The sequence below is a fragment of the Thunnus thynnus genome, chromosome 8 (genome assembly GCF_963924715.1).
Source record: "Thunnus thynnus chromosome 8, fThuThy2.1, whole genome shotgun sequence".
NCBI lineage: Eukaryota > Metazoa > Chordata > Actinopteri > Scombriformes > Scombridae > Thunnus > Thunnus thynnus.
The window spans coordinates 6,345,421-6,360,206 of NC_089524.1; the positions used below are offsets into that span (position 1 = coordinate 6,345,421).

Genomic DNA, 14,786 nt, shown 5'->3' on the forward strand with positions numbered 1-14,786 from the left:
AATGTTTAATATCTTTTAGGGATTATTTAGGGCTACATGCTGTTTCTTCCTTATTTTCAACAAATCTCATGAAAAAACCAAAACCACCAGTGAAACGATCTAAGTAAGTATTGTGTCTATTTAAAGCCTGATTTATCTTATTCTGTGCCGTAGAGCTCCGTTATTGTCCAAAAACTATTAAAAACACATAAATGAGCCACACTGCTGCACTGGGTGACATGTTCCTTTATTACCATGAGCACCAGATCACCGAATGTGGATTAATCCGCTGCTGAAAATAGTCCCCAACAAATGCACTATTCACTCCTGTTTGAGTGATGTTTGCTTAAAACCACAGTGGCCTGCTGATCCCATTATAAAAATGAAACTAGATATTTGTGAACTGTTGTCAGAGATTTATGTCTTTGATGGGAAGCAAACACATTGTTGATTTTTGTCTTTTTCATGGGGATGTGTTTACAATAGTTAAATTACAGAATAACAGGAGTAATCCTTTCCAGGATGAGACAGAAGAGGCTGTAAATCTGTCTGACTTTAACCTAATCTAACCCAAACATTGTTACTGATCCAAACACATTCAAACCTTTTAAATATCTTCATTCAGTTTGAAAATGCAGAATCTTAACATTGACATCAGCTCTTCAATCAATGCAGCGCCATCTCCTGGTGAAAAGACCAGTGTTTTCATGACTTATTCAAGTCTATCACTGAGTGTTCAGATAAACTCTCCTAAAGTATGTTTAAGGCTTTTAAAGTACTTCTCTTTTTCTTTTCTAGCATCACAGTGAAGGATGTGAAAGCTCTGCTGCCTCAGATCAACTACAGAGTCCCCAACATGCGCTTCCTCAAAGACAAACTACAGGTCAGAATACATAACAAGTCTCATATTGAGTCAAATCAATGTATTTATAGAACAAAAATAACAAACCTTCACTGGTTCCAGTTTCTCAAATGTCAAGGATTTGCAGTTTTTCAGTTTGTAAAGTGAATATATTTTGCTTTTGCACTGCTGGTTTAACAGTTTCAAAGCTTTTTAACTATTTTCTGACATTTTACAGACATGAATTCATTTGTTGCAGTCTGTCACTGACTCATTCTTTGTACTTACTTTTATCAGCCCTCTTAATATTATTGGCATTGTCCACCTTTGCCTCCTGTCTGTGGAGGCAGATCTCATTTTGAATTTCCTTTCCTGTTTTCTTCCATTTTTTTACCCTTTTGTTAAATTTTATTATTTCTTTATTTGTATTATTTCAGTATTTTCTTATCTTATTTGAAATTTTGTCTCAGAACCATTGTGTTTGTTTGTTTGTTTATTTATTTTACCCAGTTAAATCCTATCAAGGTTGAAAACCTCATTTCCAAAATGGCAGCATAAAAAGTTTCAGATAAAACAAAATGAAGCAACAGATGAAGTAACAACTAATGACAACACTAAGAACACAGACAAGTAACATTTTGACACATAATTTACACTTTTGTTTTTCTGCCAGAGATCAGACTCATTAATCCTTTTTGGAGCAGAAAGCGTAAAGGATTTCTTTCCATATTCCCAGGTGTATATCTTGTGATTTTGGGAGTATTTTGGCCCTGTAAAGGCCACCGATTCGCTCTATTTGATATTTGTCAGACAAATAAACTCATTCACCTTCTCCTTGTTTGTACAGGAGGTGGAGGCCAGGTGTGATCTGTCGTATCCCAACTTTGCACAGCTCTACAGGACGCTGATGTTTGACGCACAGAAGAGTGTCAGTATCTATATTGGGTTTTCACACAAAAACACACAATCTCACAGCGGTGGAAGAAATACTCAAATACTTATTTAAAAATACACAATACCACAACGCAAAAAAAAAATACTCCATTACCATGAACAATTAAATGATTGATGCATTCACTGGTAGTATGAGGGGACTGTGATATGAATAAAATCTACTCTCACTAAAATGTAACTTAATATCTTTATATATTGAGATTTAGTATATTTCTACTTATAGATTAAAAAACAAGATAAAAATGTCTGGTTTTGCTTATCCAGTCAATTAAATATGCAAAAAGTCAAGATACTGCATCACATTAGTGCTTAAATTGTGATGCTGTACATGTTTTTTACACTAATATAAATCGAATATTGCTAGAAAACAGTCTAATTAATTTACAACACTGCCTGCAATGGCCGAATACAACCAGAGATGTTAAAGGGACAACTACCACAAAATAGTTAATACATTTCTAACATCTCACAGTATAGATTGTCATATTGCTCTCTGCTATGTGTTACAGTTTCAATCACCAAATTAGATATTCAGCTCATTCGAAGGATTACAAGCTCTTCTGAAAACTGTCTAAATGTCACTGTTTCCCTTCAAAGTTGACATGTTGGAGATTTAGCCTTATTTTAGAAGAGTTCCTCACAGTGAATATAAAATCTTTATCTGCAATATAACCAGTTACTCCATCCATCAGATAAATATAGTGCAGTAGAAGCAGAAAGCTTCCCAGAAATGGAAATACTCAACTAAAACCCCACCTTTAAAATCGCACTTGAGTCCAGTATTTGAGTAAATGTACCAGTGTTTTGTTACTTTCCGCCTCTGCGCTCGCACACAACACACCACGCTCACTTTGTCCTCTACTGTTTATGCTTCACCTGGCTCCCTCCCACCTGTCCGTCACCTTGTTCCTCCCCTTTTGTTCCCCAGATTATTGAGCAGCTGGAGCTCTCCTTCCCTCTGCGGTGAGTCCCTCCACCTTCACCTTCACCGGTCGTCCTCTTCCTCAGTCTCCAGTCTCCCTTTGTCTTCACATTCCTCCTTCGTTCCTTCTACCTGTCCAGTTTCTCTTGAAAACAGACTGTTTATCAGTGTCCCAAGAAAGGTTTTGGCTTTCAGAGAAGAGAAGTTTCTGCCATGTAAATGGTATTTTACTGTTTTTTGTTCTTGGCTGTAAGAATGTTAAACATTCTCTCAACGTTATGGGACATTAACTTAAAAAATGACATAATTAGAGCTGGCATAGGTAGAGTAATAAAGGTAAGTTGCCAGAGAGACATTTGTATGTTAATGTATCATATCTCCTTTCTCATTCACTTCACCTGTACTTTTCTAATTTTCACTCCTTGTTCCAATTTTGACATTTTGAAAATTGTTGTTTTCAGGAATGTGGACAGACCGGAGCTTTGTCAGATCTCCCTCTATGACTTCCAGAAGTTTTTACAGATGGACCAAAAGGTACAAAGAAAATTTAGAGCTCCTCAGCACGACACAGAAAAGCGTTTGTTCTCCAAACTGCCTTCTGACTCATTTCTTTATCCGACTCGTCTCAGGAGTCCTGGGCGTCAGATTTGAGTCGTGTCAGGGAGTTCCTCATGGGGTACATGAGGGGTGGACCACAGCCAGAGCCGATGCTGCAACTCGATGAGGTGACGAAATACACAATGATGTGCACAAAGGCTGAAATAGACTGTTCGCTTTCCACCACTTTACATTCTGCTTTTTTTTTCACTTTCTAGTTCCTGACCTTCCTGTTCTCTAAAGAGAATTCTGTGTGTGACCCTCGACTCGCACCTGTCGTCTCCGATGACATGAAAAGGCCGTTGTCACAGTACTGGATCTCTTCCTCACACAACACGTACGTCTCTGATGTTCAGACCAAAATAGACACATTGATCCTCATGTAAAGATGTCAGATCTGTGAGTTGCATATTCATACACATCTTGGAGAATTTGCTCGTTCGGCCCAAATTTCTCCCAGATCAGTCGTTTGACGTGCAGTTAGACGTCACAATGCCTGATGAACCGCCTAAACAATCAGTGATCTGGCTCTCGGATGATCGGTTGGATCTCTGGTGTGTCAGACAGATTTCATTCGGCTGTCTGGAGTCTGAATCTTACATATTGTGGCTAAAACTGTAGTCTTGACTGAAGCTGCTGTGATATAAAACACTTCAGAACAGACGAATCATCTGACCTCCAGCCCTCCGCGGCTCCATATTTTTCTTCTTTTCTTACACGAAGTAAATGCTGCTTTGCTGTCAAAATTGATTTATCGTCAACATTGTTGAGGTTGCAGTTGTTCGGTTTGAATAAACTTTACTGGAATTATCACTGGATGACAAAACCGACCGCGGTTTCTGTGGTAACTTTCAGTCTGAGCTCCACGACATGTCTAGTAAATTGATTCATACAGTGTGAGAATAAACCTGTAGTGTGAAGTAACACAAAGTACAAGAGTCATAAAACCGCTCAGCTTCAGATGAAAAGATTGATACCAGTTTCCTCTCTGTGCATCAGTATTGACGTGTAGCTCAGCCTAATTTATAAGCCTCATGTTTATAAGTTAAATATTACACACTTGGCTTAAACATTAATGATCATTAACAGCTGGGCTGCAGGTAGCAGCTACATATACTTTAGTAACTCAACAAAACCAAGCTAACTCTCATATTTTCTCACTGCTTTCTTTATGAAAAAGTATATAAATAAGACAGTTTTATAGTTGATGGTTTTCTTTATGTGAGAGGTTTTTCACCCTGTAACGTGTTCAGCTTCTTGTATTGAATGAAGTTCTAAAAACGATGAGCAATTATATGATCATATCAACAGAAAATTCAACAATTTTGACCGGATCAATGAATCATTTTAAGTCATTAATTAGCAAAAATAATAAGACAGCAAATAACCTAATTGAAAATATTCCTTTAGATAATTAATGAACTAGTTTTCATGTTCTTGTTTTGTCAGCTACCTGACAGGTGACCAGTTTTCCAGTGAATCATCTCTAGAAGCCTACGCTCGCTGTCTGAGGATGGGCTGCCGCTGCATTGAACGTAAGAGTCTCTGACGTTTCGTTTTGACTCACGAGAAATTTTAACGGTGGCTTTGAGCAATCTGTTGGAGATATTACAGTGAAGTTGGCCACATACGGAGGTTTCAGTCTGGTGTTTTCTATCTATGACACAGTCCAGAGTTTAAAGGCTTTTACCAAAATCTGTGCTTTGTGATCTGATCGTAGTGGACTGCTGGGACGGACCTGACGACCTGCCGATCATCTACCATGGACACACCTTAACCTCTAAAATCAAATTCCTGGATGTGCTACACACTATTAAAGAACACGCCTTTGTCACATCTGAGTAAGTGAATTATGAGGTTTATTAACGCAAAATCTGTAATGTGTAGTTAACATATGATCCATCTGTATACTTCAGTGTGGTAAGAAGCTAAAATTGATGGATTAAAAAGTAGCAGAAAAGAAGAAAAACTTAAACGTCCACCAACACGCTCTATGTGCAGGTATCCTGTGATTCTGTCCATCGAGGATCACTGCAGCGTGGTTCAGCAGAGGAACATGGCCACACACTTCAAGAAGGTGTTCGGAGATCTGCTGCTCACCAAGCCGGTCGACAACAACGCAGAGGAGCTTCCCTCGCCGTACCAGCTCCGCAGGAAGATCCTCATCAAGGTAAACAGACAAATGTACTTATGATGCATCACAATTCATATATATGTATATATTCATATTTAATATGAATACAAGTGTGATGTGGAAACTTGAAGATAATTGAAGATAATTGAACTTTTTGTGGAAAAACACAGATTATTATTCAAAGTATTTTATATACATCTTACAACATGTCTGGAGGGGATCTTTACGTTATATATTGTCTGGTATTAATTAATTTAATAAAATAAAGAGATTAAAATGATGCCTCTATTATCCTGATGATCAAACTGTGAAGCCGTCTGCGTCGTAGAGCGTTGTGTCTCATGTTTTCTCACTTGTCATAGCACAAGAAACTGGTGGAAGGAACTCTGTATGAAGAGGTGACGTCCGCAAGCTACTCTGAAAACGACATCAGCAACTCGCTGAAGAACGGCATCCTTTACCTCGAAGACCCCATCGATCACGTGAGTGTGCGGGTGCACGTGTGATTGATAACGCAAAACACTTTGAAACAAAAGCACTGAAATGTGTGTGTGTGTGTGTGTGTGTGTGTGTTTACAGACATGGACTCCACACTATTTTGTCCTGACCAGTAATAAGATCTACTACTCAGAGGAGACATCTCACTACCAGACGACTGATGAAGAGGAGGACGATGAAGGAAAAGAGGTAGGGAGATGATGATGATGATAATCCTGATCAGGTAAAGATGACGCTGATCACTCTTCTTGTAAATCTGTCAGGAGTGTAACAACAACGAGCAGCACTGTGCCGAGCGCTGGTTTCACGGGAAGCTGGGCGGAGGTCGCGACGGGCGTCAGGTGGCGGAGAAGCTCCTGCAGGAGTACTGCGAGGGCGGAGCCAAAGACGGCACCTTCCTGGTTCGGGAGAGTGAGACATTTGTTGGAGACTACACCCTGTCGTTCTGGTCAGTGACGCTGTGTATTTTCTATCAGAAGTAGTAAAAAAAAAAAAAATAGGGCAAAATAAGAATTTTATAATTCAGTACAATATCAGAAATTTGGATACATTAATGAAAAAAGTTCACACACAAGACAAACTAATACTGGCCGCTCAATTTTGTTTCTAAATTTCTTGACGTAAAATTTTTTTTCATGCATAATCAATAACTGTTTCATTCCCATTAAGAGACAAACTGAAACTGAAATCTTCACGTCTTGTTCTCCTTTAAGAATGTAATTTAATGATAAAAAACTATTAACAATGAATAAATGTGATTTAATGCAACACAAATCATCTAAAACTGTCTGGAAAATTACATTTACAAAGAAAAGGTAAAGACAGTTGTTGTTAAGCTACAAAAGAAACAAAAAAGTAAATTTTTGCATGTTAGAGGCTCCAATTTTGATCAATTTCCAAACCAAATAAAAATGTGCTACGCTTTAATTACTCTCAGCAAATTATAAATGAGTTCAGTTTTCATTTGTTTTACAGTCGGGCTGCAACTACTAATTATTTTAATTATTGATTAATCTGTAGATTTTTTTTGGATTAATCAATTAATCGTTTGGTCGATAAAATATCAGAAAATGGTGAAAAATGTTGATCATTAAATCCCAAAGACGCAGGTGATGTTTCAAATGTCTCATTTTATCTTGACCAACAGTCCACAACCCAAAGATATTCAGTTTATTATCCTAGAAAACTAAAGAAACCAGAAAATATTCACATTTGAGAAGCTGGAACCAGAGAATTTGGACATTTTTTCTTAAAAAATAACTCCAAATGATGAACCGATTAATCATGTTGCAGCTCTGTTTAACAGATTTTTGGATTTGATCAAATCACTGATGGACTTTCCTCTATCCTACAGTGTTTGTCAGAGTCTCCTCAGGGCTTCACTTTGATACTTGTAGCACTTATGGTTGATTTTTTTTATTTTTACAAAGTGTCAAAGTTTTGAAGTTTCTCAGGCGGTTGCTTTTTTCCCATCATTGGGTGAATTCTCCACATATTTGAGTATCTGTGGTTTGGAATCAGACTGGACTGTTGTGTTTTTTTGAACGCTGGAAGGCAAATTTTAATTGGAGAGAAGAAAGATGAACAATAACCCAATAAAAAATCTCTTAAAACAGCTACTGATTTGGTTGACGGCAATCCAACACATGCTGCTCTTCTTTATCTTTCTTACTGCAAACCAACCAACCATCTCCTTCCTCTTCCTCCAACCGTCCCACCTTCCTCTAGGCGTTCCGGACGTGTGCAGCACTGCAGGATCCATTCCCGTCAGGAGTCCGGCTCCACCCGTTTCTACCTGACAGACAACCTGGTGTTCGACAGCCTCTACCGCCTCATCTGCCACTACAGAGACACGCCTCTGCGCTGCAACGAGTTTGAGATGAGGCTGGGCAGCCCCGTGCCTCAACCCAACGCGCACGAGAGCAGAGAGTGAGTTACGTGTGATCTGCAAAGATGATGAAAAGATGTTTCTCTTTTATGGATTTGAATAATTGAACAGGTGATATTTGTCATGAAATAGTTTTCTGTTGTGCAGGTGGTACCATTCCAGTCTGTCCCGTGTTCAGGCTGAACACATGCTGATGCGTGTGCCAAGAGACGGAGCTTTCTTGGTGCGAAAACGCAGCGAACACAACTCCTACGCCATCTCCTTCAGGTAGAACATCAACGCACGCTACGCAAGAATCACATGATGACAAATGTAGCGTCCAAATGTAGCACAAATTTACTGTGTCACATTTAGCTTTTTTCCTTTTTTTTTGCAATATTTCAAGATTTTTTTACAACTTTTTTGCGTTTCTATTCAGGCAAATTTAAAATGTGAATCTGTTTTCTGCTCAATTTGAAAAACGTCTTCCTCTCTCCGTCTGTAGGGCGGAGGGGAAGATCAAACACTGTCGTATCCAGCAGGAAGGGCGTCTCTTCATGCTGGGCAGTTCGGCAGAGTTTGAGAGTCTGGTGGATCTGGTGAGCTACTACGAGAAACATCCTCTGTACCGCAAGATGAGGCTCCGCTACCCAATCAACGAGGATACTCTGGACCGGATGGGCACCACGGTCAGTCGCGCACAGCTCAGTACAAACGGAACATTTTATTTTTTTTAATCTTGTTTTGGTCCGTTTTTATTAAGAATCACATATTACTGCTGACAGTTTCCAGAAGCATATCGGTGTGCTTTAGTCACAGTGTGTTGTTCCTTCCAGGCAGCAGATGGTTTCCATTCATTCCAGTACAGTATGAAAGTCAACTGGCTGGACTTCAAATCTGCTTTTATCTTTGTCAGAGTTTAGTTGTCATTATTGATTAAACTAAATGTTTTTCCCCTCAATTATTTATTCAGTTTATAAAATGTCAGAAAATGGCTAAAAAAAGGTAATAATTTCCCAAAGCTCAAAGCCAGTTGTTGGACCAGTCAATGATAAAAGATGCAAACAATCAAAATTGTCATTTGTTAGTTTTGTGGATTGATTAAATCAATAAATTAACCAGTTGTTAGGAGATACATCATTGTTTCTTGATAATGCAGAGCAGACTTACGATGCAGGAATAAAGTTACAGACATTAAAAGTATAGATGGTTTTCATCAGTCAAGTTTCAGGACTCTGAGTTTATTGTTTTTTTTTAAAATTTCACTGTGAAATTAACAGAATGGAGACAAACGGTGGCCTGAGAAAGTAGGAAAAACACAATTAAGAATTAAAAAATAAAGAAAACTACAGCATGTTTCAAAACAGTCAGCAATAACGTCTGTAGCAGTAAACAGTGATGATTACTCTGACTGCAGAGATATCATGATTTGTAAAGTTCCGTCTTCATATGTACTGCATTTGCTATCAATATTAGATCCACGGGAGAAACAGATAAAATGTATTGTTAAGAAATTTTCACAACTTAACAAGAGCGCTGGTTCATGACCTTTTTTTTTGCTTGTCACCCTTTACAGCTGAGCGGTGTTTACTTGAGTTCAACTAGAACTGCTGCATTTCTTCATTTTAATAGTTTTAACACTCTTGAAGAGGTTAAACTCTCTGGTATTTCCGCCGAGAAAGTATTTGAGACAAATCAGAGAAAATAAAACCTAATTTTGTGTTGTGTCTGTTATCGCCTCAGGAGCTCGACTACGGGGCGCTGTATGAAGTCCGCACTCCTCATTTCTACGTGGAGGCCAATAAGATGCCCACAGCTCGGGTGAGTCAGACAAACATTTAGTGTTTCTGGGATTTGTCCCAGTATTAGTCAATGATTATCATATGCATTACATAATTTAGTAAATGATTAACACAGTTAATCAAGTTATTAGTACAATCACTTTGCTGAAATCATCAGCAGTTCCCAGAATGTTTACTGAAGTAGCAGTGGCGCAATGGAAAAATACTCCAAGTTGACGTCCTGCATTCACATTTTTACAGACATAAAAGTAAAAAGACTCATAGTGAAGTGAGTAGTTTACTTTTAGTGTTGGCTGAAAACATTGCCTCTATAGTTTTATGGATTTTCATACATTCAGATCAAACTGTGGAGTCTCCTAAAATGGAAATACTGAAGTAAAGTACCAGTGCTTTAACTTCACATACAGTAAACTTTGAGTAAATGTACTTTTATGTGCTTTAGTTTCCACATGTAAAAGAATAAATGCTGCTGCTGTGTTTCAGTGTACAGTCAAGGCTCTGTATGACTATCGAGCTCAGAGGGAGGACGAGTTGTGTTTCCCCAAACAGGCGCTCATCCTCAACGTGGACAAGCAGGAGGGCGGCTGGTGAGTGTCACATGTGACTTCCTGTGCGTCTCCTACACTGGAGCGACTTGTCATTAACCCGTGTGTGCTGCCTTCAGGTGGAGAGGTGACTACGGAGGGAAGAAACAGCTGTGGTTTCCTGCAAACTACGTGGAGGAGGTTCCCAGTTCTCCCACCAGAGAGCTCGATGAAGCGGTAAGTTGTGATTCAGGCGTGAAGCAGAAAGTCAAACGATCATCGGTTGCGTCTTTACATTGTGTTTCTTTTGTCACGTGTCAGTCCACAGAGAACAGTCCTCTGGGTACGTTCCTCAAGGGCTTCATCGATGTTCCCACCTGCCATGTCGGTGAGTCTGAAGAACTAGTTTTATCAGTGGAGCAGATATATTATCATTATTATTATCATTATTATTATTATTATTGTTGTGAGTAACAGGAACATTTTGGGGGGCAGTTATATTTTTTTGTGTGATCAACCAGTGAGTTACATTTTAATTTGCACTTCCTATGTGCAAATTTGACCAGTTTTCATTATTCCATGAGTTTAATTACAGAATTACACAAAAGCTCAGAGTTACAATTGATGGTTGAGGCAAATCATTTTACCCCAAAATGTTTTTGAAGTTGAGCAGATCTCTTTTAACAGGCTTTTATTTGCTCATCCCAAATTTGTTGTTTCAGCTTGCATGACAGCCAACATCAGATATCAAATACGTCGATAAGTAAAAACACTTACGATTGCTTAAGCACAATTTTGAGAACAGGCTCATTGTGTCAAAACACACAATTCATACGACCAACCACACACACACACACTAGTAACTTTGCAAAATTAAACACTTCAATTCAAAACTATACAATAATTTATCAAAACCCAATTTGGTCATCATATGGCAAACACATGGTTCATATGATCTGATTCTGTTTGAACCAGTTACACTCTGCTGTGCTCAAATCTAAAACACTTCACATTTCTACTTTTCTAATGATATAGTCTGGCTTTGATTTTCTTCCAGAGATATTACCAGAGTAAAGTTCATAGATATATTGACCAAACATAACACACAAGACATTGTGTAGTTCAGTATGGACCTACTATACATTTACATGTAAAAGGTTCTGTGTGTAGATTACTTACCTTCACATATTCATGCCGCAGGTCTTTGCAACTTCATAAAACAAGGAGTAAATTACTAAAAATGGTTTAAAATCATTTAAAATAATTAATACTAATTTAAGAAGTAAAGTGTCAGGTACATTATTGACCATATTCTATTCTAACTTCCTGTAACTTCCTCCTTCCTCCCATCATCCCTCCATCTGTGTCTCCAGTGGTGCATAAAGACGGGAAGAATTCTCGGCCCTTCGTGTTCACGATCCAGTCCCAGCAGTTGTCGTCTCACCCGGTCCAGATGCTGGACGTGGCAGCCGACAGCCTGGAGGACCTCACCACCTGGGTCAGCAAGATCCGAGAGGCGACGCAGAACGCCGATGCACGGGTCAGAGCGACAGAATACTGCATCCAAGTCTAACTAAATTCCATATTGTTTTCACCTCTGAATTGACACTATGGCTTGTTTATCTCCATGGTAACAGATGCAGGAGGAGAAGCAGATGGAGAGGAGGAAGAAGATTGCGGTGGAGCTGTCGGAGCTTGTGGTTTACTGCCGTCCCGTCCCCTTCAACGAGGACAGTAAGGATCAAACTTGCTCTCGTCTTCTCTTCTTACACTATTTATCTGTTTTTTTTTTTCTGCATCCTTTAATTTTCTCTCCATCTTGCTTCTGTTTCCAGAAATCGGGACGGAGAGAGCGTGTTACCGGGACATGTCCTCCTTCCCAGAGACAAAGGCGGAGAAGTTTGCGACGCGCGGCCGAGGGAAGCGCTTCCTGCAGTACAACCGCCGGCAGCTTTCCAGAGTTTATCCCCGAGGACAGAGGCTAGACTCGTCCAACTACGACCCGCTGCCCATGTGGCTCTGCGGCTCCCAGCTGGTCGCGCTCAATTTCCAGACCCCAGGTCAGTATGGGAATGTGTGGCCTCTACGATGTAATGAGATGGATCAGATGAGACGTACACAGAAAAAAATGAGGAAAAACTACCAGCAGTTTTTAGCTAATGAATAGAAAGTTCATTTACAACTATTTTGATAATCTAATAATCTTTTCAGTCATTTTTCAAACAAAGTATGCTAAAAAAATTCACTGGTTTCAGCTTCTCATCAGAGAATCTTTTGCTTTATTTGTCTTAACAGTAATCTGAATATCTTTGGGTTCTGAACTGTTGATCAGACAAAATAAAGCATCTGATATTGTCTTGGTCTTCAGGAAGTAGATCTCAGAAAATAACAGTCAAATTAATCAATAATAAAAATAATTGTCAGTTGCAGCTTTAGGAAAAAACAACCTATAAAAGATTAGAAAAACCTGAAACCTGGTTTCCTTTGTAAGTAGATTTAACAAGACATTAAGCATCATTTGAATCAGTTTCTTTGTGCAAAATGTAACAAAGTGTGAGATGAAAAAGAATTATGTTCAGTACATATGTAAATAATGTGTGTGTGTTTGTAGATAAACCCATGCAGCTGAACCAGGCGTTATTCATGCTCGGAGGTGGGAGTGGCTACGTTCCTCAGCCAGACATCATGAGGGACGACACCTTTGACCCTTTCGACAAGGACACGCTGCACATGGAGCCGATCACGATCCAGTTACAGGTGAGGTCAGGTTGATCATGGAGAGAACAAAAATACCTCTGACCTGGATTAGATCCATCTTGTTAAGACGGTCTTGTCAAGCTTATCCATGACATTTCCAGTGTTGCATCTGCTTTTCACATTCTTCCACTTCTCCCATCAGGTGGTGGGGGCTCGCCATCTCCCTAAAAACGGCCGTAGCATCGTCTGTCCCTTCGTGGAGGTGGAGATCTGTGGAGCTGATTATGACTGCTGCAAATGCAAGACAGACGTTGTAGGTAAGACGGCTTCTACCAGGTGGACATGATGGTGTGAAACCTCAGCGGTGCTCCACTGGTTTATGTTGTATGTGCACTGGGAGTCGAGTACTTTCAGTGTGATGAAGGTTTTCACAGGCGCTGTGGTAACTCTCTTCCAGCTGATAATGGTCTGAATCCAGTGTGGGTGCAGAAGCAGTTTGTGTTTGACATCCACAACCCCACCTTCTCCTTCCTGCGCTTCACCGTCTACGAGGAGGACATGTTCAGTGACCCTAACTTCCTGGCCCAGGCCACCTACCCCGTCCGTCTGCTACGAACAGGTTGGTTTGGTTTTATTCTGTCATAAAACAACCTACACATTACACACGACCATATATTCACCAGGAAAATAAAGAAAAGCATGTAGATTCAAACCAACAACAAATATGAACATGTAAACAAAGTCTTTTACCCAGCGCGGCTCGAGGGATGTCGGTCGGTCAGTCCACCACTTTGGTCCAAACTGAAATATCTCAACAACTATTGGATTGATTGCCATGAAATTTCCAGAGGATGAATCTGCATAACTTTGGTGATCCCTGAACCTTCCTCTTGTGTCACCAGCAGGTCAAAGTTTTCACTTATCCAGTGAAATATCTCAACATCTATTTGATGGATTCCCACCAGTTTTGGTAGAGACATGAATGTTTCCCAGATGATGAATCCCAACGATTTTGTTGAACCTCTGACTTGTCCTCTAGTGTCTTTGAGTGAAATATCTCAACAACTTTAGGATGGATTCACATGAAATTTTGTACAGACATTCATGCCTCCCTCAGGATAAACTGTATTCCTTTTGGTGACTCCTTGACTTTTCCTCTAATGCCACCATGTGGTTAGAATTTCTATTTGTCTTATTCTTTGTTTTATGACCAAATACCTGTAAAACTAATGATATTTCCATCAGCCTCATGTTGTGTTTAGTGCTACTTAGCAAACGTCAGCATGGTAACATACAAAATTAAGATGATGAGCTTGTTAAACATTATAACTAAACATCAGCATGTTAGCATGCCAACATAAGCATTTAGTTCAGCCTCACAGAGCTACAAGCATGGCTGTAGACTTTAATTATTCCTACAGTAGAAAGCTCCAGCTCAGAAATTTAAAGTGAGACACAGGCTCATAAAAATGCGTCTTTACCTTTTTGTAAATGTTTGTGATTATATAATGTAGATCTGCCCCCTAAAAGCTGCTGAGTCGAGGCATCAATCAATATTTACTGAGTCGAAACGCTGCCTTTGTTATTTTTAGCCATGTCATTATACACAGGCTTGATTGAAGAAGAAGAAAGAACAATGTTGTTTAGTATTTAGGCCTGTAAGAATGAAATATGTGTAACAATATAAATATAAACTACATATATATTAATATGTATAGACAGTAAACATCCTGAGTTAGGAGTGTTGATGGTGTTTTGTGTCTCGTCAGGCTACAGAAGCATCCCTCTGAAGAACAGCTACAGTGAAGAGCTGGAGTTGGCAGCACTTCTGGTTCACATAGAGATCGTCAACGCAAAGGTACACAACACTTTCCCTCTTCCTCTCTCTTACTGAGAGCCAGTAGACAGGTGATATGGTTGAAATCAATATCAAAATATACAATAATTAAGAGTAATGTTGATTTCATATAA

At 39.3% G+C, this 14,786-nt stretch overlaps 1 protein-coding gene across 2 annotated transcripts in view; it reads left to right on the plus strand.

Annotated features, from left to right (window-relative positions):
* Positions 1-14,786, plus strand: part of LOC137187388 (1-phosphatidylinositol 4,5-bisphosphate phosphodiesterase gamma-1-like) — a 33,144-nt gene that overhangs the window by 17,005 nt on the left and 1,353 nt on the right. The window contains exons 5-30 of one of the 2 annotated variants that reach the window (XM_067596240.1): positions 778-862; positions 1,668-1,748; positions 2,703-2,737; positions 3,158-3,230; positions 3,326-3,421; positions 3,512-3,630; positions 4,743-4,828; positions 5,014-5,134; positions 5,295-5,463; positions 5,790-5,909; positions 6,007-6,114; positions 6,189-6,373; positions 7,654-7,854; positions 7,961-8,080; positions 8,298-8,481; positions 9,536-9,613; positions 10,078-10,181; positions 10,259-10,355; positions 10,440-10,506; positions 11,492-11,658; positions 11,756-11,852; positions 11,954-12,178; positions 12,730-12,875; positions 13,018-13,132; positions 13,273-13,434; positions 14,585-14,673. In XM_067596240.1, the coding sequence (XP_067452341.1) occupies positions 778-862; positions 1,668-1,748; positions 2,703-2,737; positions 3,158-3,230; positions 3,326-3,421; positions 3,512-3,630; positions 4,743-4,828; positions 5,014-5,134; positions 5,295-5,463; positions 5,790-5,909; positions 6,007-6,114; positions 6,189-6,373; positions 7,654-7,854; positions 7,961-8,080; positions 8,298-8,481; positions 9,536-9,613; positions 10,078-10,181; positions 10,259-10,355; positions 10,440-10,506; positions 11,492-11,658; positions 11,756-11,852; positions 11,954-12,178; positions 12,730-12,875; positions 13,018-13,132; positions 13,273-13,434; positions 14,585-14,673 (3,130 nt within the window). Of the gene's footprint in view, positions 1-777; positions 863-1,667; positions 1,749-2,702; positions 2,738-3,157; positions 3,231-3,325; positions 3,422-3,511; positions 3,631-4,742; positions 4,829-5,013; positions 5,135-5,294; positions 5,464-5,789; positions 5,910-6,006; positions 6,115-6,188; positions 6,374-7,653; positions 7,855-7,960; positions 8,081-8,297; positions 8,482-9,535; positions 9,614-10,077; positions 10,182-10,258; positions 10,507-11,491; positions 11,659-11,755; positions 11,853-11,953; positions 12,179-12,729; positions 12,876-13,017; positions 13,133-13,272; positions 13,435-14,584; positions 14,674-14,786 lie in introns of both variants that reach the window. The other variant, XM_067596239.1, reaches the window with a different exon arrangement.